We start from the raw sequence: 27,088 nt of genomic DNA, 5'->3' as shown, positions 1-27,088 counted from the left end.
TTTCAGACATCCACCACAAACCTCATGCTGTGCTCAGTAATCCACAGACACCAAAAGAAATACCACCTTCTGGAAGGAGATAGATCCTCTCACACCTCCTCGTGAAGGGCCCACTAGGTGTTTTTACCTTTCTTTCTTGCCTCTGCAGAGAATAGTAAGGACAGCAGTGGGCCCTAGGCTGGGGATCCTGGGGATGGAGATGAAGGGATCTTGGGGTCCCTGAGTCCCTGAGGAGCTCATCCCAGTCCCTCCAGAAAGAGAAGAGGTGTCTTGGGTCCCTTATGGGATGCTCAGCCCACTGAAGTGGGCCAGCTGAAACCTGGGAAGCCTTCTGAGGGCCAAGATGACTGCTCCAACAGGTGCCTGGACACAGACCTGCCTCAGGAAGACAGCCTCCTCCCCTCCCCCTCCTGTGTCTTTCTCCATTCCCTCCCTCCAGTCCTCCTTCGCCTCTTCCTCTATCCCTTCCATTCTCAATCTTCTCTCTTCTCTTCTCCTTTTCTTCTCTCTCTCCCTCCCTCCCTGGTCTCCCTCCCGCCTCCTTCTTTTCTCCCCTTCTTTAATCTTCTCCCAGCTCACCAGCTCCTGACAACACAAGGAGCTGCCCCTTGGGACCCACACCCCACCCGCCTGGTGCCCCCTGTGGAGAGGAAGAGACCAGAGCCCCTTTCCCCAGCCACCTCACTCTCTTCCTTTCTACAATCCTAACTTTCTCATGCCCCCTTCCCAGGTGGCCACAGGGCTTGTTTTGCCACACAGGGCGTCCCTATCAATGTCTGACTTGGTGAGCTCCGGGGACCCTTTTGGAGGTCTTCTGCCTGTCTTCTTCACAGCTGCTTTGCCTCCGCGCTGCCACCCAAAACCGACTCCCTCGGATGAGTCCGGTGGGGAGGCAGCAAGAGGAGGAGTTGGGTGGGGGAGGAAACCCGTCCCAGACGGCTCCAGGCTTTGCCTAATTACACAGAGCAAGTCAGGCTTGGCCACTTTCACTGTGCTCCTGCCTGAGAGTATCTGGAAGACTTCAACAGACATTTCTGGGGTCTCAGGCCCATGAAGGCTAAGAAGAATTTTCTGCATCCCTAGCCCTTGCCCTTCCCGGGAACAGCCTGGCCTGAGTGCTCTGGAGCGTGAAGCACAGCGTTCTGGCTTTGTCGGGGGCGGGGGGACGGGGGGGGGTCCTTGCCCTAAGCAAGGACTCTTGGGGAGGCAAGGACCCTGAAGGCAGGGCTCAGGAAGGTCTGGGAGTGTGAGCTGCAGGAGCAGCCGAGCCCGGGGCTGTGCACTGCTCCAGGACGGTCTCCACCTCTTCTGGCAAGTTAGACCTAAGAGTGCGCAGCTCAGCTCTCCAGGATCCCCAGTCCACAATCAGCGGCGCAGCCCAGGCGAGGGGCACAGGACCCAGCCCGCCCCAGCCCACGGCTGCCTGAGGGAGAGTCCTTTCAGTGCCTCATCCTCCGTGAGCCCCGAAGGGATGCCTGCGGCTATGCTCCCCTACGCATGCGTCCTGGTGCTCTTGAGAGGTAGGTGCCACTCTCCCCAATCAACTCACCTTGTAATGTTCCCAAGGACCCTTGGAGACGGTCACACTGGGCCTGGGTACCTGCCCTGTGCTGCTGCCCTGTGTGCACCCTTTCCCCGGACTCACCTGGAGGGCACCTGTGGTATCTCAAGATCTTTCTAGGTTCTGATGGAGGAGCTAGGTAACTAGGCGATATATAGATTTTGTCCCTGGAGCCTGGCTTCCAGGTATCCAGAGAATCTGCTTGTGTTGGGGCACCAAGAAGGTTCAGGCTATCGCAAGCAACCGAGTTACCCAGGTAAGGGACAAAATCCAGGTTACTTAGATCTGGCCGTTGGGCTGGTCTTGCGCGACAAACCCATAGACTGCTAAGGCCGTGTTACTGCAAGGTTGGGAGAGAAGGAAGCTTCTCACAGATGATACCCAGTAGACCTGACAGTGGAGGGATGGAGGCCTCAAGAACCCTTGGTGACGAGGTACCGCCCTCTCTCGAAGGAGTGTCCTCCTGATGGCATGTGCTAAGGGCTCTACAAATGACAGCTATGACAGTCCCAGGTGCCATCGGTGAGAATGAGAGCAACTGTGCTCGGAGAAGTGTGTCTAACCCAGGGCTCACCCCAGGCACACACTAGGAATTCTGGTCCCGGTCAAACCTTGTGGCTTGGAAGCGCAGATCAACACTGCATGTGACTGTGTGCTTACCCATCAGGACTCTGGGCCTCAGCTTTCTCCCCTGGGAGATGGACACGAAAACTCTCCCTTTGTCTAGGATTACTGTGAAGTACAGAGGGTGAGCCACAGGGTCCCCAGCTTGTTGCCAGTCACTGCCTGGCACCCAGAAACTCTGCAGTGCACAGCAGCCCGTGCCCCAGGCCCTGAGGTCTTCTGGCAGGACCTTGAGCACACTCAGACCTTTCATAGGTAGATTTGGGCACGATAGCGCTTCAACACAGCCTTGCTTTCCTAATCCCAAATTTCTACACAAGATATTTTGAGAAAAGATGAAGGAACCTGGAGGGAAATCAAGGGAGGGGCGTGCTCACAGTTTGAAGACTTGCACATGCATGCATCCAAGGTTCATTCATCAGAGCCTGCTTTCTCTGGCTGAGTGGAAATCAGAGGTCACATAGCTAGGCAGTCCTCAGCACTGAGCCCTCCTAGCATAAAACCCACCAAGTCCCCCTCCCTGCTGGCTTGCTAGCAGGTAAGAACAGGAGGTCCAGACAGGGCAGGGGAGGGAGGGAGGAGCTGGTGCTGGCCGTTGTGGTGGACACCACATCCTCTCCACTCCTCTGGATCTCCCCAGGGCTCTGGGCAGGCCAAAGCAGGGGACACACTACCCTGGAAACTACACTGTCAGCTGCACTGTGGGCTTGCTGTCTTTGGCAAGCCTCACTATTGTTCCCTGCCATGCCAATAAAATCACTGAAGTTTAGCACCAAGGCTTGCTCACGGGGAGTCTTGTGGCTCCATTCCTTGAGACCTTTCACCACAGCAAGTCCAACTCCACGAGAAAGGAGAGAAGACTGCCCAGTGGGACGACTAGCAGGGATCGGCTCTACAGCAGGGCAGCCCTTGGGTCAGACCCCTGAGGTCATAGAGTAACCATTCTACCCAGCTCAAGCTCCAAGGCTCCCCGATGCTAGGCCCAAGCCTGGCATGATGTTCTCCACAGTGCTTTGATCTGTGCCCTCTCTACCACTGGCACCATCCCCAGCTGTCCAGGTCCTTTGCGTTCTTAAAAGGAAACAGAAGCCAGCTAACGGACTGATTAGTTACACAACTCAGTACCTGAGCTGAAGCATGCCTGAGTGCCATCTCCAAGTTCTGGAAACTTCGGGTAGAATGGCACACTAACCCCCTCTGCTAAGGAAGTTCAGATTGTACAAGCGATCACACATGTGTCCACCCACCCACCCACACCCAAGGTTTCTCAACCTCCGTACTGTTAACCTTTGGAACAAGTTTCTTTATTGGAGAAGGAGCTGCCCTCTGCCTTGTGGTGGCTTGCAGCATTCCAACTCCCCCCACCCCCCAAAGTCACAAAATTCCAGAAGTGTCTCCTGACATTGCTAGTTGTCTTCTGGGGGCAAAAGAGCCCCCTGTTAGGAACCTCTGGTCTGGCTAGTTCAACCCAATCGGGTAGGTTTTCACAAGAATCAGAGGATTTTGTTATTATTGCCCTGAGCAATCAGGAAATCTAGGGCACAGCAGGGACCCAAGAAAAACAGCAAAGCCTGGGTGGCTTCTAATGGGACGTTGATTTTTACCATTTGTTCTCTTGGTCTGTATTTGAAAATGTCTTCACCAGAGGATGATAGGCATGAGGCTATGTACACACAATGCCAGACACGTCTCAGACCAACCCTCTAGCTGCTGAGACCAGTTCCCTCCACAGCAATTTCTGGCTTTAAAAAAAAAAAAAAAAAAAAAAAAAAACTCCTTATTCAACAATTTATGCTTAAGGTGGGCAATGAAAAACCGCTGCCTCAGGGTTTTTTGTTGTTTTTTTTTTCACTCTCTTACTTTTTGTGTATAAGGGTTATCTAATTTACGTCTTGCTTTTATCTAGAGCTGTCTACTTTGTGATGACAAGTTACCATTTAGGTATAGATTAACCAGGTTTTAAAAAAAAAAAAAATCACAGCTACTCCCTAATAGATTAGTTCTGACAGAGAGCAGTTTCAAAACCCAGCATAAAAATGGGAAGGGGCTGAGGAGATGGCTCCGTCATGCAAGGCTTGAGTTCTAAGCCCTGGCACGGTGGCACATATCTGGCCCCAGCACTGGGGAAGTAGAGGCTATTGGCCCTAAGTGGGTAGGAGATCCCATCTCAAAGAATAAGACGGAGAGTGAATGAGGAAGATGGGTGTCAACCTCTGGCTTCCACACGACTGTGCACACTTGTGCACACGCCCCCAGTATACACACTATGCAGACACAAATACACACAGACACACACATCAAAACAAAACAAAACAGGGAGCAAATTAACTTAAATACACTTCTGCGGCATCCCAAGGGGAATAGAAATTGGTAATTGTGTTAATTATTTAAAACAAAGGAAATTATCAACAGAGACTTCATTTTGTACTTGGCAAGTCGCAGGCGAATCAACCCGGCCAGCTGTTTCACTTATCTTCTGACCGAGGCTGCTATCTTGAAATTCAAAATAACCAGCTCGAGGCAAACACAGCAGCTTCCTTGATTTTAAAACCATCTGGATAGCAAACCAGAGAGAGGCTACACGTGAGGAAATATGTGTGTGACATACAGGACGTTAACTGTGCTAATGAAAGCTGTGAGCCTAAATGAGCCCCTGACAAGCCTTCCAAGATACAGCGGTTCACCGCCAAAGTCAGTCTGCAAAATGAAGATCAATAGCCCAATACAAGGAGGAAGGGAGGCTATTAAAATCAACTTGAACTCGAGAACATCTAAGCCGAGCTAGGGGACTCTGGGGAAGCAATGAAATTCTAAAGTTGGCACAAAGGATGGTTATATCGGCCTGAGCAGTCGGGTCCCTTTGTTCCTGACACCAGCCCTTTGTACAAAGCCCAGCCCTGACCCCACCCCTTGAGCTTTCCCACTGTTTCTAAAAAACCCCAGGACAGGAAGCCATATCTGGAAAATGAGACACCCAGCAAGGAGGAGGCAATGAAAGCGCCACATGGGTCAGGCCTGTTAGTTGGAGGGTGACCGATGGTCCAGTGGGCCCTGGGAAAGTTGGTGGAGGCAGACCGAGACTCTGCCTATGTACCAGTTTTGAACATTGGCCTGGCTCCCACCCTGGCTTTACTGCCTTCTTTGCTGTTACAGGACCCTTCAGCCTTCCTAGTCCTGTGGCTTGGGAATGGTGACAGCTGTGGTCTCGGGATGCTGGAACCCTATGGGGTAATAGGATGTGTACTTAGTGCTTAGTCTAAGATTCAGGTGGCCCTGGAGCCACACTGCAGAGTGGAGCCTTTCCTAGAGGCTCCGAATCCAGAGAAGAAGGAGCAGTGGCCCCTGTTGACAGTCCCGTGCCACCGAGTGCTGGTTTGCGCCCACTCTGGTATACTGTGTGCCCATCAAAGCTCTGCAGATCCCAAATGCTCACGAACCTCACATTACGCAGCCACACCCAGCCTTTCCTATCTCCTAGATTGTCTCTGACTCACAATGGGAGCCTCCTGGGTCCTTGTTGGTTCAATGGGGATGTGGGTGGCTATCAAGCTAATTATCAAGGCTGGAGAGGTGATAGCTCAACCGTTAAGAGAGCACGATGCTCTTCAGAGCCCAGTTTCCAGGGTCCTTGTGAAACAACCACGGGGAACTTCAGTCCCAGCGGGATCCGATTCCTCTGGCATACACCCTCATACAAGCACAAACACATAATTAAAAATAAAATCAAAGTTTAAAGAGAAGGAATTGTCTAGCAGAGTGACTTGCGGTTGGTCCCAAGCCAGTGAACATATGCTAGGTGTCTTCTTGCGTAGGTGCTATCCATCACCTGGGGTGAAGTGGAGGGACCAATTAGGCAAAGAACAGTCAGGGAGGGGAGAAGCACAAGAGAGGTGAGACGAGACAGCACAGGTGTAAGAGCTCCTAGCTAGGGCTGGAAGGTTAAAGAGCACTCCCTAAAAAGGTCACAGGCGGACCAGAACTGCAAATAAGAGACACTATTGGCTGGAAAAGCAGGAGGAATGTCCAGCAGGAAGAATGCAGTGAGCAAAGATCTGGCTGCCAGAGAAGACAGAGGTGACCCTGGGGAGAGAGAAGGCCGTGGAGCTTGTGAGGATAGGGTGAGGTGTCAAGGACTGGTTGAGGTTAGAAATCAGCAGGACCCAAATCCCAAAGAATCACAGGGTGTCAGGAATGGGTTGGACCTTACGACAGTGGCCATGGAGACTCCATGGAAGGATTGTACATGGGGTGGAATAGGGCTAGCCTTGCCTGGGGAGCTGGTTTGCATTTGCTTCCAGCCTTGAGACTCTCTCTTCTAGACTTAGGACCGACACACACCTCCACTTCAGTGCAAGTAAGATGGGTGACAGACAGGCTCTATGTACTCAGCATTCACTCCGTCTTACAAGTCCCACACCAGCTTAGAATCTACCACTGCATTGAAGGCTGTTGTCTTCATCTTCCAACGTCCCCAGAATTCAGAGCTCCTCACTCTCATCTGAGATGAAGAAGCCAAGGCACATAACAACTGAGCAGAGATGCAGCTAAACTATTAGCAAGCCTGAGGATCTTCCTTGGCAGGCAAGGTGGGCGTGGTTTGCTCACATCATTGACCTCAGTCATCTTGTCTGAGGAGTAGGGGAAATCATAGTACCTAACAGACACAGTCCACAAGTCCCAGTGACCTGGCCCTCCCTGCCTACCAACTTGGCTTCATCCTCTCAGAAAGTACACATGGCCCATATGTGGAGGTCAGAGGACTGAACTCGGGTTTTCAAGCTTGGTCACAGGCTCCTTTACCTATCCCGAACTATTTCATCAGTCTCCAGATGCTCCTTTGCCTGTAGATTGTAGTGTAAGTTCCCAGCATTGGAACTGCTACGAAAGGTGTGTGTTAAATATGTCCCTCGTCTTCCTCCCAAACAGCTAGACAGCCTCCCCCGCAGATGGCCTGCAGCTCTCATCCTCACCTGCCCTGCCACCACCGTTCTCCACAGCCTTGCTAATGCTGACATTCCTGTCATGAGTATGGAGGGTGCCCCACTGGGTTAGGGGATTGTGTTTGTCACTTGCCTGGTTGCTGTGACAACATCAACATACCTAAGAGAGGCAACTGCAGGGTGGGCAGGTTTATTCCAGTTCCCAGCTGGAGGGTCCAGTCCAGCAGATGAAGCCACAGCAGCAGGAGGGTGAGGTAGCTGGTCACCTCACACCTGCAGTCAAGAAGCACTTGCCCTTGCTTCCCCCCCACCCCCCCCCCCCCGTTAGTGAACTACTGCGCGGCTTTCTTGTGCAACAAGGAAGGCTGCACTTTCGTTATTATCCTGTCATGATCTACACATGGATTTCTGAAGACACCATAGCCAGGAAAACTCCAGGCTTTCTTCCCTTAAACACTGATCCCATTATTTACAGAATTCACTTTTACACCTACAGTGAAAATCATACTAGAATTTATCTCTAATTTATTTATCCCTATCTTAACGTCTTTACTGCATATCTCCACCTCCCTAGTGACTTCTTGCTCTTAATTTCTTGGTGTACACAATGCCTTGATCTTTCTTTGGATTTTTCTGCGTCTTTCTTGGGCACCCTGACTTACTCTCATCTTAGGGTCACTGTCCAAAGTGTCTCCAAGGTCTCTGGATCCTAGGCACCTGACATCTGAATCTCCAGGGACAATTTTCTCTTTCTGAGCCTTTGCTGGGATTTCCACACCTTTCTCACCTGTTTGTTGCTCTACATGAGGCAGGGACATCTCATCCTGTCTTCCTGGCCTCACATACTTTCCCACTGAATTTGTTCCTGTTTGTAGACTTGATGGCTCCATCATCTAGATTCTGTAGTCCAGTCTCCTGGGTGTGTGTGTGTGTGTGTGTGTGTGTGTGTGTGTGTGTGTGTGTGTGTGTGTGTGTGTGTGTGTGTGTGTAGGGGGGATCCTTGTGGCCTTCTTTCTCTCCCTATCTAATTTGTTATGCCAACTTGCCAACTTCAGATGGTGGCTTTCCTTGGGTACCTGGAGCTCAGGGGCTCCAGATATGGAATGACTGGGCCCTTCTCCTTTGGGTTTTGTCTCGTTCATGTTCACAGTGTTGCTCCTCTGCTCTCCCATGAGTTGATTCTGTTTGTCAGGGTTCTCAGGTCTTTTGTCTGCATGGGTCAGACAATGTGCAGCTTTTCTTGGGGATAGTTCTCTCACCTGTTGCTTCTTGCCCTGGAGTCACAGAGTACAGCCCCCTGGATCTCAACTGTCTGTATCTTTCAGACTTTCTGGGTGGCAGAGAAGTGCCACCTTTTCTCTGTGGTGCCCAGGTCTCTGGTGTCCACCAGGGTTTCCATAGTGTTCTCAGCATTCAGCATGTTCTCTGAGATTTTCCTGGGTCTGGCCTTTGCTCTGGGGTGCTCTTAAGGTTACGAGTGTCACTTCTTTGCTTGGTGTGGTTTGGTGTTTGGATTATTTCTTCAGAACCAGCCAGGTTCCTGCCCACTCTCCCCCTTTGATTCAATCCAGAACAGCAGTCAGGTGTTAGAATGGTCCTGCCCAGCTAAGGATGTTAAGGACCGTTTTCCCACTTCAGCTTATCTAACCTAGATTATCCCTCACAGACATGTCCAGAGCCCTGTCTCCTAGATGACCCTAGATCCTCTGAAGCTGACCATCATATTAACCATCACTAAAAAATGGTACCTGGCTGGTCACAATGTCTCAGTGTCAGATACGACATTAAACACATCCTGGGAGTTCTATGTAAGAGACCCAGGCAGACTGACCTACTGGCTGTTTGAAAGGAAGTTGGTTTTGGTGTTTAGAGGGGGTCCTGGGTCCTCCCTGCTATTATTAGAGGGGATTGTAAGAGACATCCTATTCCAAGTCTAGTGGACAGGGCCTTAGAATTGGGTAAAGGAGCCTCTGCAGGGTGACTGAGGCCAGACTATAATCACAGATGGCCCACTGTCTACTGGACACAGCTCTCAGGAAGGAGTTTGTGATTTGGGTATTGCTGTTACCCACAATACATACTTGAGACAGTGGACATCCTGGGCTAGAGTGTTGTCAAAGGGCAGATGTCTAGGGAGATTGCAACCTAGTGAGGTCTTGGTTGCTTAGAAGTCCCCAGTGCTGGTGACAGTCTTCAGAGAATCAGCACAGAACTCAGTACTCGGTGTTCTTGGGTAGTCTGAGAGGCTAACAGTCCCTCATCATGATCAGCTCAGGGACACTAGTTGCCTGCTACTGAGAAGAACCAGGCAAGGTGAAATCCTTCAACAATGCTGGGCTTTGTTGACAGTGCATGGATCCCCTCCCACCCCACCCCTACTCCCATATCAAGTCCTGCTCCAGTTGAGACCAGACAGAAGAGCCCAGTCGATGACTTTGTCCCCTGGACTCTAATCCCCATTATCCTTCATCTTGGACCCAGTCCTGGAGGGTCCCTCAAGTCACATGCCTCACCTCCCCGGGGGATTTGGAACTCCAACTAAGGATGCTCACTATGGGGACCAGACACTCCATACATTCACACTCACAGCATGCTGGAAAACTGTGGCTGCCTCCAGCTGGATTCTAAAAGCTCTATTTAGTCCAGTGAGCACCTACATCCTTCCAAAGAATACTTGTTAGGCTTCAGAAGTTCCATGTGGCTTCTTTTGGCTGCAACCAAAATACCTAGTGGTTAGGTCCTAGCCCATATGCCTCCAATGTCTCTTGGGGGACCATGCTTTCAGAGTAGTGAGCTAAATGGCTTCTGTGCCACAAGCCTTCATTGTAGCTATCACAAGAGCATGGTGTGCATTTGAAAAGACATATCTAAGGGATGTGAGGAGACAGATTAATGGGCAAAGCACTTGCCATGCAACCTGAGTTTCGATTCCCAGAAGCCAGGCAAAGCCAGGCACAGTAGCACATGGCTATAATCCCAGCAATCCTTACAGGGAAATGGGAGTCAGAGACAAGAGAGTCCACAGAAGTTCACAGACCAGCCATCTGGCATATGTGGTGGCAAGCAAGAGATCTGACCTCAAGCAAAATGGAAGGCAAGGACCAACCCCTGACGGTGTCCTCTGAGCTCCACACAGACAGCACGGCAGGAGTGTAACTTGAGTTTTCATCTATGAACATGCACGCACACACAACATACAAGCACATCACACATATCATACATACACATCATACACACACACAAAGATGAAAAATATATATATCTAAATTTCCCTCCCAGAGTCTCAATACTAAATTACACATGAAGAAGAGTGAAAGCAATAGCTTACACCCAGCCCCACTCTCTCCCCCAAGTGAGTACAAATCTGGAACAAGACATGGGTGTGTTTAGCTTGGAACCTCTAGAGACCACAGCAGATGAAATTGCTTCTTCTTTGGCATGGATGGTTAGAGTGTCTTAGCATATATCTTTGGTGGCTGGAAGTATTTGCTAGACAGTGGAAACTGAAGTCTACTCTTGGGCTCATCAGTTTTTAACCCAAGGCTGACAGGCTCCAATTTCCTCCCCAGCAACCCGCAGCTCCTGAGGCAAGACTAGCTGGGCTTTGACCACAAGCAGGGTTTGGATTTACTGGGTCTCTGGCTGGGTCTCTTGGTTATTTTTCTGTTGCTGGGATAAAACACCCTTACAAAAGGAAGGAAGGGTTGACTTTGGCTCAGAGTGCAAGGTATGCTCCATCGTGATGAGGAAGTCAAGGCTGCAGGAGCTTGAGACAGCTGGTCACATTGTTCCACAGTCAGGAAGTAGAGAGAGATGAATGCTAGTGTTCACCTAACTCTCTCCTTTTATAAAGACTAGGACTCCAGCAAAGAGAATGGTGCCACCCATAGTGGACAGGTCCTCCCACTCAGTCAACCTAATGAAGATAGTCCCTTGACAGACACACCCAGAGACCTGTCTCCCAAGTGACTCCAGACTCAGACAATTGAGGTTGACTATCACATGTCTGTAGAGTACCACAGTACTTGGCATTTCCATCTACCTCTTCTGAAAGTCTATGAAGGTGACCACCAAAATGTCAGAGAAGGTGACAACCTCCCATTAAGGAATGAGTCTCAGTTTGCTAGTAAACTCCAGATGGAGAGTTTAGGACTAAATGTTGTCATGGGATGTTCAAAGGTAAGAGGAGTGTGTGTGTGTGTGTGTGTTTTCTTAGGTACCACTTCTACTAATATTAAATGAGGTTTTCTTATTTTGATTTTCAGATTTATTTTACTTTATACATATGAGTGTTTTGTCTGCATGTATGTCTGTATATCACACGCTTGCCTGGTATCCTCAGATGTCAGAAGAGGGCATCTGATCCCCTGGAACTGGAGTCACAGACAGTTGTAATTTGCCATGTGGGTATCAGGAACTGAGCCCAGGGACTTCTACTAGAAAAACACATGCTTCTTAATCAATAATTCATCATTCCATGCACCCTCCCCTTAATAAGCATAGATAGATCCTTTTCCCATACAACATAATCTGAATACAATTTCTCCTCCCTCTACTCCTCCCAGTTCCTCCTCACCTCCTCTCCCATCCAGATCCACACCCTTTTTGTCTCTCATTAGAAAAGAACAGGCTTCTAAGAGATAACAACCAAACATGACAAAATAAAATATAAGACAGAAAAAACCCATCATATCAAAGTTGGACAAGACAACCCAACAGAAAAATTAAAGAAACCCAAGAGGAGGCATAAGTAGGGCTGGAGAGCTGGCTCAGAGGTTAAGAACACTGGCTGCTCTTCCAGAGGTCCCTGGTTCAATTTCCAGCATCTACATGGTGGCTCACACCTGTCCGTAACTCAAGTTCCAGTAGATCTGACTCCCTCACACAGACATGCATGCAGACCAAACACCAATGCACATGAAATAAAAAATAAAATTTAAAAAAAAGAGAGAGAAGGAATAAGCACCAAAGACCCACTGGTTTACATGTTCGGGAGTTCCATGAAAACAGTAAACTGAGAGCTCTCATATACATGCTGAAGACCTGGTGAGAACCGGGTAGGCCCTGTGCTTGCTGCTTCAATCTCTGTGAGTTCATACGAGCTTTGTTCAGTTAAAGGACCTTGTTATCCTAGTATCCTCTGTCCCCCGCCCCCACTTCGTCTGCCTCCTCTTCCTCGGGGTTCCCTGAGCTCTGAGGGGAGGGATTTAATGGAAACATCCCATTTAGAGCTGTGTATTCCAAGCATTCTCTCTCTCTCTCTCTCTCTCTCTCTCTCTCTCTCTCTCTCTCTCTCTCTCTCTCTCTCTCTCTCATGTCTGGCTGTTTGTAAAAAAGAAATACTACTGCAGCTTAAATTACATACTGACACTCATGCATTGATAGGGGACATTTTAATCCTCAACTCTAACCAATAGACAGGTCATCTAGGAAAAAAAAAACTAAACAGAGAAATGCTGGAGCTAACTGACATTAATAAATCAAATGGATCTAACAGATATTTATAGAACATTTCACCCAAACACAAAAGGATATACATTCTTCTCAATACCTCATGGAACTTTCTCCAAAATTGACCACATACTTAGACACAAAGCAAGTCTCAATAGATGCAAGAAAATTGAAATAACTCCCTGCATCCTATCAAACCACCATGGGTTAAAGGTAACGTGGGTAAACAGAAAGCTTACAAGCTCATGGCAGCTGAACAACAACAAAAAAAGAGCTAAGATCCAGGAGTGGACAGCAAGAAATCATCAACCATAGGCTGAAATCAACAAAACAATAAAAGAATAATACAAAAAAATGAAATAAATTGGTACTTTGAGAAAATCAATAAGATCAACAAACCCTTATCTAAATTAATTAAAAGGCAGAGACAGAATATCCAAATTAACAAAATAAAAATTAAAATCTCATAATAGACACCAAGGAAATCCAGAGACTCATAAGGACGTACTTTAAAAACCTGTACTAGGCTGGGCAGTGGTGGCACATGCCTTTAGTTTTAGCACTCAGGAGGCAGAGGCAGGTGGATCTCTGTAAGTTTAAGGCCAGCCTGGTCTACAGAGTGAGTTCCAGGACAGCCAGGAACAAAGAAAAATCCTGTCTCGGAAAAAACAAAACAAACAAACAAACAAAAAAAAAAACCTGTACTCTACAAAATTGGAAAATCTAAAAGAAATGGATAAATTTCTTGATAGATACCATTTACCAAAGTAAATCAAGAGCAGATAAGCAGTTTAAACAAACCTATAGTCCCTAGTGAAACAGAAGCAGTCTAGTTGGGAGAAACGTCTCCTAATCAAAAGCCCAAGACCAAATGCTTTTAGTGCAGAATTCTACCAGACTTTCAAAGAAGAGCTAATACCAGTACTCCTCATATTATTCCACAAAATAGAAACAGAAGGAACATTGCCCAACACATTCTATGAGGCCATAGTTACCCTGATACCCAAACCACACAAAGATCCAACAAAGAATGAGAATTATAGACCAATTTTCCTTATGAACACAGATCAAAAGTACTCAATACAATTCTTGCAAACACAATCAAGAACACATCAAAAAGATCATCCACCATGATCAAGTAAGCTTCATCCCAGAGATGTAGGGATGGTTCAATATATGAAAATCAATAAATGTGATCTACCATATAAGTAAACAGAAGGAAAAAAAAAACCACATGATCATCTTATTAGATGCAGAAAAGGCCCTTGACAAAATCCAACAAGCCTTCATGATAAAAGAATATGAGAGACATACCTAAACATGATAAAGGCAGTTTACAACAGGCTCATTGCCAACATCAACTTGAATGGAGATGTAGACTGAAGTTTCTTGGTCCTGCCCAGTCCCACCAGGGCAGCAGCCATTTTTATAAAATAATCACAAGAGGCTTAATATTAATTGCAAGCTGTTTGGTCTATGGCCCAGGCTTATTACTAACTAGCTCACTCATCTTAAATTAACACATTTCTATTAATCTCTGTATTACCATGTGTCTCGTGGCTTTACCTGAGTTCCATTACATCTTGCTTCTCAGACAACGGTTTGCATCATCTTCTGGACTCCACTTTTCTTCTCCCTGTCTCTTTCTTGGATTTCCCACCTGGCTATAACATGTCTTGTCATAGGCCAGAGCCACTTCTTTATTAACCAATGGTAGCAACACATATTCACAGCATATAGAAAGACCATCCCACAGCATGGAGAGAACCCAAAGCAATTCCACTAAAATCAGGAACAAGACAAGGTTTATCCACTCTCTGCATATCTATTCAATATAGTTCTTGAAGTCTTAGCTAAAGCAGTAAGACAACTGAAGGAGATACAAATTGGGAAGGAAGAAGTCAAAGTATCGTTATTTGCTGATGATGTGACAGCATACATAAGTGACCTTAAAAATTCCACTGGGGAACTCCGTCAGCTGATAAACACTTTCCACAAAATAGCTGGATACAAAACTAACTCACAAAAATCAATAGCCCTCCTATATACAAATGACAAACAGGCTGAGAAAGAAATCAGGGAAATAACATCCTTCACAACAGCCTCAAATAATATAAAATATCTTGGAGTAACTCTACCCAAGCAAGTAAAAGACTTATATGACAAAAACCTCAAGTCTTTGAAGAAAGAAATTGGAGTTATCAGAAGATGGAAAGATCTCCCATGCTCATGGATCAGTAGGCTCATATAGTAAAAATGGCCACTCCATCAAAAGCAATCTACAGATTCAGTGTATCCCCCATTAAAAGTCCAACACAATTCTTCACAGATCTTGAAATAACAATTTTCTTTTTGTTTGTTTGTTTGTCAAGACAGGGTTTCTTTGTGTAGTTTTGGTGCCTGTCCTGGATCTCGCTCTGTAGACCAGGCTGTCCTTGATCTCACAGAGATCCACCTGGCTCTGCCTCCCGAGTGCTGGGATTAAATGTGTGTGCCACCACCGCCTGATAAACAGACACATTTTGTTGTTGTTGTTGTTGTTTTGGTTAAAGGACAATTCTCAGCTTCATATGGAAACACACACACACACACACACACACAAAAAAAAAAAAAAAAAAAAAAAAAAAAAAAACAGGCTGGCTAAAACAATCCTAAACAATGAACTGGGAAGTCTCACCATTCTTGATATGAAGTTATACTACAAAGCTAAAGCTATAGTCAACTTAAAAAAAGGCATGGTATTGGCATAAAAACAGTCATACTGATCAATGGAGTTGAATTGAAGCCCCAGATATAAACCGTTTTATTTTTAATTAGTATCAGATGGATGGCTCTAGCCACAGTAGGCCCACATAAAAATACTTATTTTCTTTTGTTGAATGATCAAGTAGGAGCTGGGGAGATAGTTTAGTGAGCAAAATACTTGCCTTGCAAAGCATGAGGACCTGAGTTTGATCAGAACCTAGGCATGATGGCATAGACTTGTAGTCTCAGCCCTGGACAGGCAGGGACAGGCAAATTCCTGAATCTTCATGACCAGCCAGCCTGGCCTAGTGGGCAATTATTACCAAGCCAGTGAGAGATTCTGTCTCAAAAAAGAAAAAAAAAAAAAGGTGGATAATGCATGGGGGCATGAGGAATGGCATATGGGAGAAAAGGGCCTGTGGAGGTCCCCACTCTGCATACTCTGACCCCTCAAGATGGAAATCATGTGATAGGATGGATGCAGAGGGGCCTTGGCGCCCTGTTCCACCACAGTTAAAGACAGTAAGGCTCAGGTGAAGGAGACAGGCGCCACCTAAGGAGCTGCAGGGCCATCATGTCCAGATCATATCTGAGGACTTTTCTCAAGTGACACTTAAGAGATCACAGCGGTGGCCAGGAGAGGCCAGCAGAAGGAGAGAAACAGGAGCTAAGCATTACTGTGGATAATTTCTCTTGAGATAGGCTCTTCTGGACACAGCAGGCTAAGGACAGCCAGACTGAGGGGCACCTCCCAGTGTCTGCTTCCCTCCTCTCCCAGGGTTCCAGAGGCCTGGTCTTTAGTTATTGCTGGCTGTTTCCAGCCTCCCTTGCAGCTAGAGGCCCAGTGGTACAGTCAACTAGATGGACCACATGTCTCCTCCCTAGGAGAGGTGTGAACATGAGAACCCTGCTCGGTCATAGCGACAAAGGTCAAGTCCAGGGACGCAGCAAAGCCTCCTGGAAAGAGAAGAATCCTGCTCACACCCTCTGCAGGCGTGCTGTAGGAAACTGTCACCACAGTCAGGGTCGTTCCTAATTAACTGGAGGACGATAATTTGGGATTTGGAGAGCCCCAAAGCCAAGGTGGTGACAGGACACTCAAGTAGCCACAGTTAGAGGCACTCCCAGAAAAAGAGTAGACGGAGGGCCGCTGCAGGCTGCGAGTAGTGATCGTGGACTGAACATGATTTCCAAGAAGGGGACCAGTGTGCGAGAGCTCCGAGAACTAGAGACTATGACGTCAGGAGGAACACCACGATGCAGACGCTGCCCTGCCTCGTGTCCCCTGGCACAGAGGATGCTGTGGCTCTGGAAATTGTGGTTTCCAGGGCAGAGTTTAGGGCCCAACAGAACTCAGTGGCCAGTTTAGACACACTTTCTCCAACCTCCTTCAGCCTTACCTCCACCTCCATACCTCCTTTTCCATCACATACATCCCCACTGGCTTTTCCCTAAACCAGCAACATTTCTTTATGCACAAAAGCCAGCTCAAGAAAGCCAAGGAGAGCAACAAAATCCTCCCCCCCCCCTTTAAGAAATTATATCCTTGTTAATCAGGAAACATGACATCACACCACCACCACTCCCCGTGAAGCATCCTTTCCTGGCTTCCCAGTGCCCAGAGGGCCAGGTTAGGAAGGCTAACAGTTCAGCACCAAGCCAGCAGCCCACCCCACGGCTCTGATTACAATGCACCTCCTGAACAAATTTCCTCACTGAGCGAGCACATTTGAAGCTGGTTTACATTGTCTTTGCTTGGCTGACCTTGTATGCTATTGAATTGGAAAATGTGGTTTGTATTGTAAGTCCTCTTAATAATGTATTTAAAAAAGAAAACAAGAGACTTTTCCATTGCAAATGAGATATGGAACTCCATATTTAGCATGGAGAATGCCTCAGTCTGTTTTGAAACATATTTTTCATTAGCTAGACTTTTCACCGTAACAGAGATTTAGATTTTATTTTAAAAACAGCCTGCCATCCCCTACATGCTCATGTATTTATGTGTACTCTTTCAAAGAGACTATCTAGAAAGATATACACGCCAACAGTGGTGGTGCCTGTAAAAAAAAATGAGAAGATATTATTAAGTTTCTGTGTGCCGGCTTATTTTTCAATATGAGAATTGTTCCTGGGTCTGGTGGCACACGTCTACAATCCTACACTTGAGAGGCTAAGGCAGGAAGATTAAGAGTTCAAGACCGGGCCGGGCGGTGGTGGCGCACGCCTTTAATCCCAGCACTCGGGAGGCAGAGGCAGGCGGATCTCTGTGAGTTCGAGGCCAGCCTAGGCTACCAAGTGAGCTCCAGGAAAGGCGCAAAACTACGCAGAGAAACCCTGTCTCGAAAAACCAAAAAAAAAAAAAAGAGTTCAAGACCAAGCTGGGCTACAGACGGAAGTAAATTCAAGGCCAGTCTGGGCTATAGAATGGGACATTGTCTCAGAGAGAGGACAGCTAGATGGTGGAGATGGTCACTTAATAATGGTGACCTTTTGAGATGATATCATGGCTGGTAAGAAGCTCAACGGACCTTCTCAAACTATCAGGGTATGACTTCACTAGACAATAGAATCTCACAGCACTACCATGGTATACGTGGCCCCTGTTCACCAAAGACATTGTGTGTGTCACTGTGTGACAAGAGAGGCTGCCTGGAGCCTATTCCCCACCAGCCCTGTAACCGTCACTAAGTGCTATGACTGAGTTGTCCCTGCCCTAGAATTCCCAAATGAAGGTTCTGACCCCAAGGACTGCAGGATGTGACATTGTTAGGAGAATGGGTCTCTGAGGCTATTGAGTTAGTTAATCTGAGGTCATTGGGATCCCTAATCTGAGGTGACTGCTATCCTCACAAAGAGGCAACATTTGGAAAAGGACATGCAAAGGGGATATCTATGTGAAGGGATGCAAAGAAAAGGTAGCCATGTACAAGCCACAGCCATACTGGATGGAATGCAAGAGTTCAGAATGATTCCAGCCCTCTGATCCCTTGACCTCCCCTTGAACCTCTGCCTCCAGAACATGAGAAAAGCTCTGTCCATTGTTCTGTGGACAACAGGTAAAATACTTATTCCTCAAGTCTAGCTGGCCCCATCCCTCCCTGGCTGTGGGTTAACCTGGGGTAGCCCCAAGGCACCAGCCCCCCTTAGCCACACTCTACTTTTCTCCCTCCTTCCTTCAACCAGGTGGCCCACATACCTCTGATCAACCCCATCTACAAAAGCAGCTTCTTCTCCCTCTGGTCCCTGCTCCTGAAGTCTATTTGCTCCAATTTCCCATTCCCTGGGTCTCCCTCTTCCAGAGGGATTCTTGGGACCAAGTTAACATCAGTAAGTTCAGACAACCAAATATACTTAGTGGTCTTCCTCTCTGGCCTGGTTTGGGAAACTGGCTCTGCATTTTACTTACCATAGGAGCAAGTCTCCTTCCTCAGCATTTCAACTTCTCCCTCCTCAGTGCCAAGTCCAGACCTCTCACACTCTGTGTGACCACAAGGAGCCTCCAACAGTCCCGTGACCCTCCACTCTTCTGTGCCTCTTTGCAGCGTCAGTACTCCCAGAGTCTCCCTGAATAAAGTCTAAACTTCCCCCACAATCACTGGGGCCCAGGCCAGCACTCCGCCAGGCTCATGCACTGCCCCTGTACTGCTGAGCTCTGCTCTCCCTGGGACCTTTGCCTCGTCTGCTTCTTAGTCCCACCAGACCCACTACAACCAATCTCCCTCCCATCCATGTGCACGCGTGTGTGTGCGCACGCGCTTGTGTGCATGTGCCAAGGCCAGAAGTGGACATCAGCGCCTTCCTCAATAACTCTTGACCTTATTTTTTTTTGAGACAGGGTCTCTCACTGTGCATTATCATCATGGCGGGAAGCAAGGCAGTATGCAGGCAGACATGGTGCTACAGAAGGAGCTGAGAGTTCTTACATCTTGACCAGCAGGAAGCGGTCTGAGACGCTGGGCGTGGCTTGAGCATAAATGAGACCTCAAAACCCACCCCCACAATGATTCACTTCCTCCAAGGCCATAACTACTCCAACAAACCACACCTCCTGACAGTGCCACCCCCTATGAGCTTATGGGGGCCAATTACATTCAAACTACCACAGGGGGCATTCTCATTTAAATCACCACACCATCTTTGGAAACCACCTTGCAGGTTGGCTCAAAGGATTCACTCTGTTTTCAACTGTGAGATGCTAGCCTAAGGACAGACACTCGGCTTTCTTTCTTAGCAACATCCTCACACTGAACACGGTGCCTACTTGCGATAGGGGCTGCCCCAGCAAGTGATAAACCAAGGTACCCACTGCACAGTCACTGTGCACTTCGAGTCCTGAAACCAGCCTGGGCTTGGAGCCTCCCTGCAGCCACATTCACAGTGCCTCTCTGCGTCCCTCCCACACCTGCCCCGGGCTCTGTAGAGGTTACTGCTAAAGAAAAGCACTAATTGCTCTACTAGAGTTCTCTTTCAGCATTCAGAAAACCAACCTGCACTCATTAACCCTGGGGAAGCTGGGCTCACACAAGTGCGTCCTTCCCTCCTCTGCTTGTACAAAGGATGTGCGAGGACCTGGCCCCTCCACATCCAGCAGTCTACACTTCTGCTTTGGCCTTAGCAGCTCTGGGAAGGGAAGCCTGGTGCACCAGCCAAATCTAAAGCTGAGGAGACAGACAGAAGCCTGGAGAGGTGACACAGCCATGACTTCCAACCCAGGCTGGTGGGGCACAAGGAAGTTGTCATCTGCTCTGTCAGTGGCTGGGAGACTAGGGTGTGGGGACCCCAACTAAGGCAACATGACACATGCCAGGTAATTGATGCCTGTGTTTCTCATTCTAAGTCATAACAAGGGAGAGCATGTGAGCCTCCCTGTTGCCTGTTGGCTCTTTTCATACTAAGGCTCTGACCCCACTCTATACAGAGAAGGAAACTGAGGCTCTCAGTGGGGTGGGGGATGGGGCACTGGTGTGTTATACAGAATTCTGCAAAGCAGCTTCCCACCTGGATTAAGACAAGCTACAGGACCGTATAGCTAATGCCCATGGCCTAGAGAAGCCTGAGGCACAGGAAGGATGGCAAGCAGATGGGGGAGGGGACATGGGGAGTTAGCAATTCTTTAACCAGAAGCTTATGAATGCCCACCATCAGGCAGCCCTCCACTCATCCTGTCTATAGGACCCAAGAAGGGCTGGCTCCGTGAAGGCTTTGTCAACTCACTGCCATGACATTCCCGACACATCCTGAGACAGGGCGGGTGTTGTCAGAGCAGCCCGGCTTCTTGGAGCATGTGGTTGGCCCTGGTAACCATTGTCAGCATATGACTCTAGAGATAGATGGTAGGCATGGAGGCCCCTGAGTGTCAGGGCATGAATGAGTGTCCCATCATGGTGGCTAGAGGGGAGGTGGAAAGGCACCAGACTCTCAGTATTCTCTGCAGAGGGGGCCGCAGGGGATGCCAGGGGACCCACCTCATATGTAAAAGGCCACGAGAAAGGTCTCTCTAAGTAGGTAGCACTTCAGAGGATGAGGATGAACTAGAAAGCTTACAGAACCTTTTCTGACTGAGGTACCACAGGTGCCAAGCTCCTGCGGTGAACCACCTGCATGTGCATTTAAACTGACAGCAGGTTCCCAGGTTCCCAGATGCGAAGGACGCAGGGCAAGGGAGGAGCTGCAGAAGCAAATGATCTTTCCATTCATTCTTTGAGAATTTCATACACGTATACAGTGTACGGTGACCACATTTGTCCCCTTCCGCCCACCCGTCTCCAAATCTCCCTGCATCCCACGCCTTATCCCCGCACCCCCAACTTCGTGGCCTCTCTTTTTCTTTTGGTTTTTTTTTAATAATCCACTGGGTCTAATTAGTGCTGCCCACATGAGCATGAGTGTGTCAAGCGGATTTTCAAAAATATGTTTACTGGGACTAGAGAGATGGCTCTGTGGTTTAGAGCATTGGCTTCTCTTACAGAGAACCTGAGTTCAAACTCTCAGCCCAGTTGTGGTGGCTCACAACCATCTATAACTCCAGTTCCAGGGAATCCAATACCCTCTTCTGATCTCCATGGACACCAGGCACACATGTGGTGCACAGATATACATGTAGGCAAAGCAGTCATACATATAAAGTAAAATAAATAAACCTAAATATACATACACACATATTTGCTAACTACAACAACATACACTTTGCAATACAACATAGAAAAACATTGCAAGTCCACCACTCACCCCAGGAACCCCAGCTGTCCAGACTCTGTGCACCTACAGGTACAGCCTCCCTGAACTCACATTGTTCCCTCCCCTTTTCTTTTGCAGGTCTAGTGCTTTCTGTATGATGTTTGGGGTTTTTCTTTTTTTCCCTTTTTTTTTCTTTAGTAGTACACATTCTTGAGCTCTGTAACCATGGAAACGTTGGTGCTTACAGTATGCACTGCTTTCCTGAGCTTGATCTTGCCTGATATTTTATGTCTAAGAGGTAAGCTGCTACTGGGTGTGGCTGCACAAAATCTATCCACTTTTCACTACTGGGTAATATTCCAAAATTTTGTTCTCCTGTCTATCATCACTCTGTGTCTTTCTAAATTCTGCTATAATTATAAGCAAGGCCATTAGGATCCCTCATTCTTGCCATGGGTGCACATAGGCAAGTCACCAAAATTTGAATCACTATTAACAGGGCCAAGGGTCTTTTTTTTTTTTTTTTTTTTTTTTTTTTAGTAGACGACAAACAGCACTTGAGCGTGATTAGCTGGCTCCCAGTGAGAGCTAATATTGTTTCCTGGTGCTTCTGTTCCCACCTTAGGCATGTTCATGTGTGTGTGTGTGTGTGTGTGTGTGTGTGTGTGTGTGTAAATGTTCATACAGCAGGTGACACAGAGCCTTCATGCAGCTGAATGAGAGCAGGTGCTCCCAAGCTGCTGGTCTCACACTGTGAATGAACATAAAGTTAATTGACAAAAGTTGTTTCTCAATGCCATTGTCCCACCTTCGGCTCTCACCAGCAGGGCTCCACATCATCCTCTACACACGTGCTATTTGGGGAATTCTGAAATTTTGTTGATCCAATGAGCATGAAGTACTACCTCATTGATCTTGATTTGCATATATTAATGAATACAAATGTATCTACACCCTACTCTCCAACTTCCTCTTCTTTTAAGTGTGAGGCCGTTCTTGGGCCTGTTTTTCTATCACATGCTTGGCCTTTCCCTTAAGATCTGGAGGATTTTCATCAAGTCCCATATTATCCATTCTCTGCTACCTGCATATTGTAGAAATACTAGAATTCGGGGCTGGAAATGGGGATCAGTCGGTGGAATGCTTGCAGAGCAGGCACAGAGCCCTGGGTTCGATCCTTAGCACCACATAAACCAAGCCAAGTGTACTGACTCCGCCCTGAACTCCCAGCTCTCTGGAAGGAGAAGCAGGGGGTCAGGAAATCGATGTCACCCTTGGTGACACAGAGCGTTCAAGGCCAGGCTGGGTCACATGAGATCTTGTCTCAAAAAAAAAAAAAAGTAATAATAAAAAAGAAAGTTTGAGGCTATTCTCCTCATCTTCCTGACAGCACCTCTGTAACAGAAGCTCCTAACATGGCGTGTGTACCAGCTTGTCCTTCAGTACTCAGCACTTGGCAACCTTTGTTTAAGGAATCTGGCCACCCTGAGGTCAGAAAGACACTGTCTGCCTCAACACTTTGCCTTTTACATTTCCTCCTTTTGTCCTTTGGAAATTGATATGGACTGTGAGAAAGGAACGCCTCCCTCCCTTCATTTCCCTTCCCCTTCCTTTCTTTCCCACAGGCATAGCCAGGTCTCTTGGCCCTCCAGGGGGGCACCCTCCCTACCCCTCCCCCAGGACAGAAGCTGCTCCTCCGGTTCCTTTGTTTCTGCCTTTGCAGAATCTGCATCATTACAACCACCACATTTCCCGGACACTCTTGGTCAGCTGTGCAACAAACAGGCCCTGCATCTTATTTCCCGTCAGTTTTTGACATCTTTGCTCTTTCATGTTTTATAATCATCTTGTCAGAATCCTAAAAAATAATAATAATAAAACAAGACAATCTTTGGGGTTATTTTACTGGAATCTATTGTATCTTGGTAGAGAATAGACATCTCTCTTGATATTTTATTTTCTATCCATGAATATATCTCCTTTCATTTATTTATATCTTCTTTAATGTCTTTCAATAAATTTTTATAATCTCCTCCAACTATGTCTTGCATATTTCCTTGCAATGTATTCCTAGGTGTCTGATACCTTTTACAGCTGCTGTAAATGTCTTTCCCCCTAACTATTTGTTGCTGTTATGGAATGTAATTGATTTCTGTGTGCTGCTCTCTTTCATTCGTCTATCTTGCTAAACTCCTATTATTTCTAATAATTTGTCTATAGATACTGAATTTTTACACAGACAATCATATCATCTCCAAATAGTGCCAATTCCATTCTTTTCTAATCTTTATGCCTCTGATTTCTTGTCCTCGCTCTGCTGCAGGGACTGTCTCTAAGACGTCTAATGTAATTGGCATTCATTTCAGTGATATAGCAAGCCCCTGTCTTACTCCCGCTCTCCAAAGTTCAGAATTTCACCATTAAAAAACAGCATTCAGTGTGGGGATTTTTGATAATGTCCCTAATCAGCCTAAGGACACAGCGAACTCTTTTCTGTGACAAGGGCTTTTGATTGTGAATGCGTATGGAATTTTACCAGACGCTCTCTCTGCATTTGTGAAGGAGCCTTTGAATCTGGGGATGTGCTGAGTGCATTGACAGGTTTCTCTGTCGCCACCACTTAAACCGACACAGACATGGCACGTTGTCTTTGCTCTATAGGACGGCACTCCACTAGCTGACATTTTATGTAAGATTTTGGCAGCCTCCTCCACGCAGGAGAGCCTTCTCTCAGGCTTTCCTTCATGCTTCTTTGTCATCCTGTCTGTCCTCCAGCGGCTTTAGGGTCTTTCTCTTCTAAGTGTCCCTTCCAAAGGCGCAGGGCAGGCCTGTGAAAACCCTGGCAAGCTGTTCACTTAGATAATGCAGGCATGTCCAACCTGTGGCCCATGGGCTACCCCTGCCCAGGCCAAAAGTAGCTATGAATGCCATACAACACACTCAAAAAAAAACCCACATCATTTACTTTAAAAATATTATGATATTCTTTTAAAATGTGTGTGTTTATGTGTGTGTATGTGTATGTATGTGTGTATATGTGAAGTGTGTGTGTGTGTGAATGTGTGTGTGTGTGTGTGTGTGTGTGTGTGTGTGTGTGTGTGAATGCAGGCACATACATGCCCTCCTGGTCCATTTGCAGAGCTCAGAGGACAACACACAGAATCAGTATTCTCCTACTCTGTTTCTGAGGCAGGGTCTCTCTTGTTTTTGCTGCCCACTGTGTATCCAGGTTAGCTGGCCTCTGAGCTTCTGGGGACCCCTGTATCAGTCTCTCATAGCATCATCATAATGGAATATCTCACCTTAGGGGTGCTGGAATTACAGATGCTTCCCCACCACATCCAGCTTTTACAAAACTTTATTTGGGAATTTCATGCATGAGTACACCTTATTTGCATCATCTCCACCCCCTCCTCCCCCCTTTCCAATTCTTCTGTGTCCTTCCAAACACCCCTCCTGAATTGATGATCTCTTCTTCTATAATATTTTGTTATATATGTATGCATATAAGTATACATATAAAACCTACTGAGTCCAATTAGTGTTGCCCTTATTTGCATGTGCTTAGGGTGACCACCATGGACTGGGGTCTTGTCCTGATAAACGAACAACAAACTGGCCCTCCCTCCCTCCCTCCCTTCCTCCCTCCCTCCCTCGGCAGCCATCAGCCTGCAGCTCTTCAGCTCAGAGTAGCACCTTGGGAGGTTTCCTCCATCCGTGTTTTCCTGTCCACTGGGGTGGCTTTGCAGGTCTTGTGCAGGCTGCCATGCCTCAGAGAGCTCACGGGTGCAGTGTCCCTGTCCTGCCCAGAAGGCATGGCCACACATGGCCACCGTGGTGCTCAGGTTCTTACGTCTTTCCACCCCCTCTTCTGTGACGTACCCTGAGTCTTAGGAGCAGAGGTTGTGTTATAGAGGTCCTATTTAGGGCTGGACACACCACAGTTACTTATTTTCTGCATTTTGACCCATTTTAGATCTCTCTAATACCCTCTGCTGCTGTAAAAATAAGCTTCTTTGGTGAGGAGTGCTTATGTCTGAGTAGAAGCATAAGTGTTTTAGGAAGCAGTACTTAGAATGTTCCTATATTAATTTAGGAACATGGTAGCAGTATGTTCTCCTCTGGGATCTATGCCCTCTCCAGCTACAGGTTCTTGGCTAAATTTACAATACCAGGCATGAGCTCCTTCTACCTGAATGGCCTTTAGGTCAGATTACATAGTTATTAGTTAACCCCAAAATGTAAGAACCACTATCGTACCACTAGGGACAGCTTACCAGTCTTGGCTTTCTTCCTTTTTTTTTTTTTTTTTTTTTTTTTTTTTTTTTTGTGAGTTCCAGGGACCAAACTCAGATCATTAGGTTTGTGCATTAGTGAGTGCTTCTACCTGCTGAGACATCCCCCCAGCCCAAGAATCATGGAAGAACTGGAGAACTGGAAGGAGGTAGGAGGGGGTGGAGATGATGCAAATAAGGTGTACTAGTGCATGAAATCCCCAAATAAAGTGTTGTAAAAGCTGGATGTGCTGGGGAGAATATCCCCTAAGGTGGGATATTCTATTATGATGCTATGAGAGGCTGAGACAGGGGTGTTCCCAGAAGCTCAGGGGCCAGCTAGCCTAGGCACACAGTGGGCAGCACAATCAATATAACAAATACACACATGCACACACACATTGGCACACTTCTCAAGCATGAACTTTGTGGTTGACTCACGTGTTGCAGTGCCAAAAGGTTGGTCATACCTGAAGGTTTTGTAATTGCTGAAAATGTGAGATGGTCAGAGACATTCATTAGCTACGTCCATTTCCTGCCACTCTTCACTTTTTCTACTCTGCCCACTCCTCTTTGCAATCACACTTTGCCCTTTGCTATAGGTGTGTGGAGTGACTCTAGGCACCCTGGTATTGCTATTGGTTGACAAGGTGACCCCAGACATCTAGGGATTGCTACAGGTTGGTAGAGTGATGCCAGGCATTGAGGGATTGCTACAGGTTGGTAGAGTGATACCAGGGATTAAAAAATCCCGTGCAAGGAGTCACCACGTTGAGAATCTGCTAGCAGAATTTGCTGTTTTGTTTTTGGCAACCACTCCTAGCATGTGCTGAATCTGTGAGGGCCAAGACTGGCTGCCTTCCTTCCATCATGCTAAGATGGCACCTAGGAACTCATCCTCTGGTGCTGGGCACTAGAACCATGGTTAGTGGAGCAGAGATGGTCAGGAAGACACTGAACTAGAAGGCAGTGTATGTGAAGTTTCTGCTCATAGCTCACCACTCCTGGTAAAGAACCAACATCATGGCTTTGCAGAAGGTGGTGAGAATCCTACCTACCACAGCATCACCTCATGATGAGTTGTGTCTTAGAGAGCTTTCTCATTCATCAAGAACAACCAAATGTTTGAAGTTGGGTGACTCTTATCCCAGATGGATCCAATTTGTTGGATTGAATGACAGTTGTGAGTATTGTGTAACTATGCCTTCTTTCTGGTGAGAGGGCTCCCCACCAAACTGAATTCACCCAAGTCTTCACAGCTCTCACATCTGTCCTTGGTCATAAGACCCCAGACCAAATGGTAGGTTGTTCCT

General features: G+C 47.3%; 1 protein-coding gene across 2 annotated transcripts in view; it reads left to right on the top strand.

Moving 5' to 3' along the window:
• The first annotated feature begins 1,206 nt into the window (after positions 1 to 1,206).
• Positions 1,207 to 27,088, top strand: part of Apcdd1l (APC down-regulated 1 like) — a 57,140-nt gene continuing 31,258 nt past the window's right edge. For both annotated transcript variants that reach the window (XM_028893788.2, XM_028893787.2), the window contains exon 1: positions 1,207 to 1,520. In XM_028893788.2, coding sequence (XP_028749621.1) covers positions 1,472 to 1,520 — 49 coding nt within the window. In that variant the 5' untranslated portion in view covers positions 1,207 to 1,471. The remainder of the gene's footprint in view (positions 1,521 to 27,088) is intronic.

The sequence above is a fragment of the Peromyscus leucopus genome, chromosome 4, assembly GCF_004664715.2.
Source record: "Peromyscus leucopus breed LL Stock chromosome 4, UCI_PerLeu_2.1, whole genome shotgun sequence".
NCBI classification, from domain to species: Eukaryota; Metazoa; Chordata; class Mammalia; order Rodentia; family Cricetidae; genus Peromyscus; species Peromyscus leucopus.
This window is presented reverse-complemented; position numbering and strand designations above follow the sequence as displayed.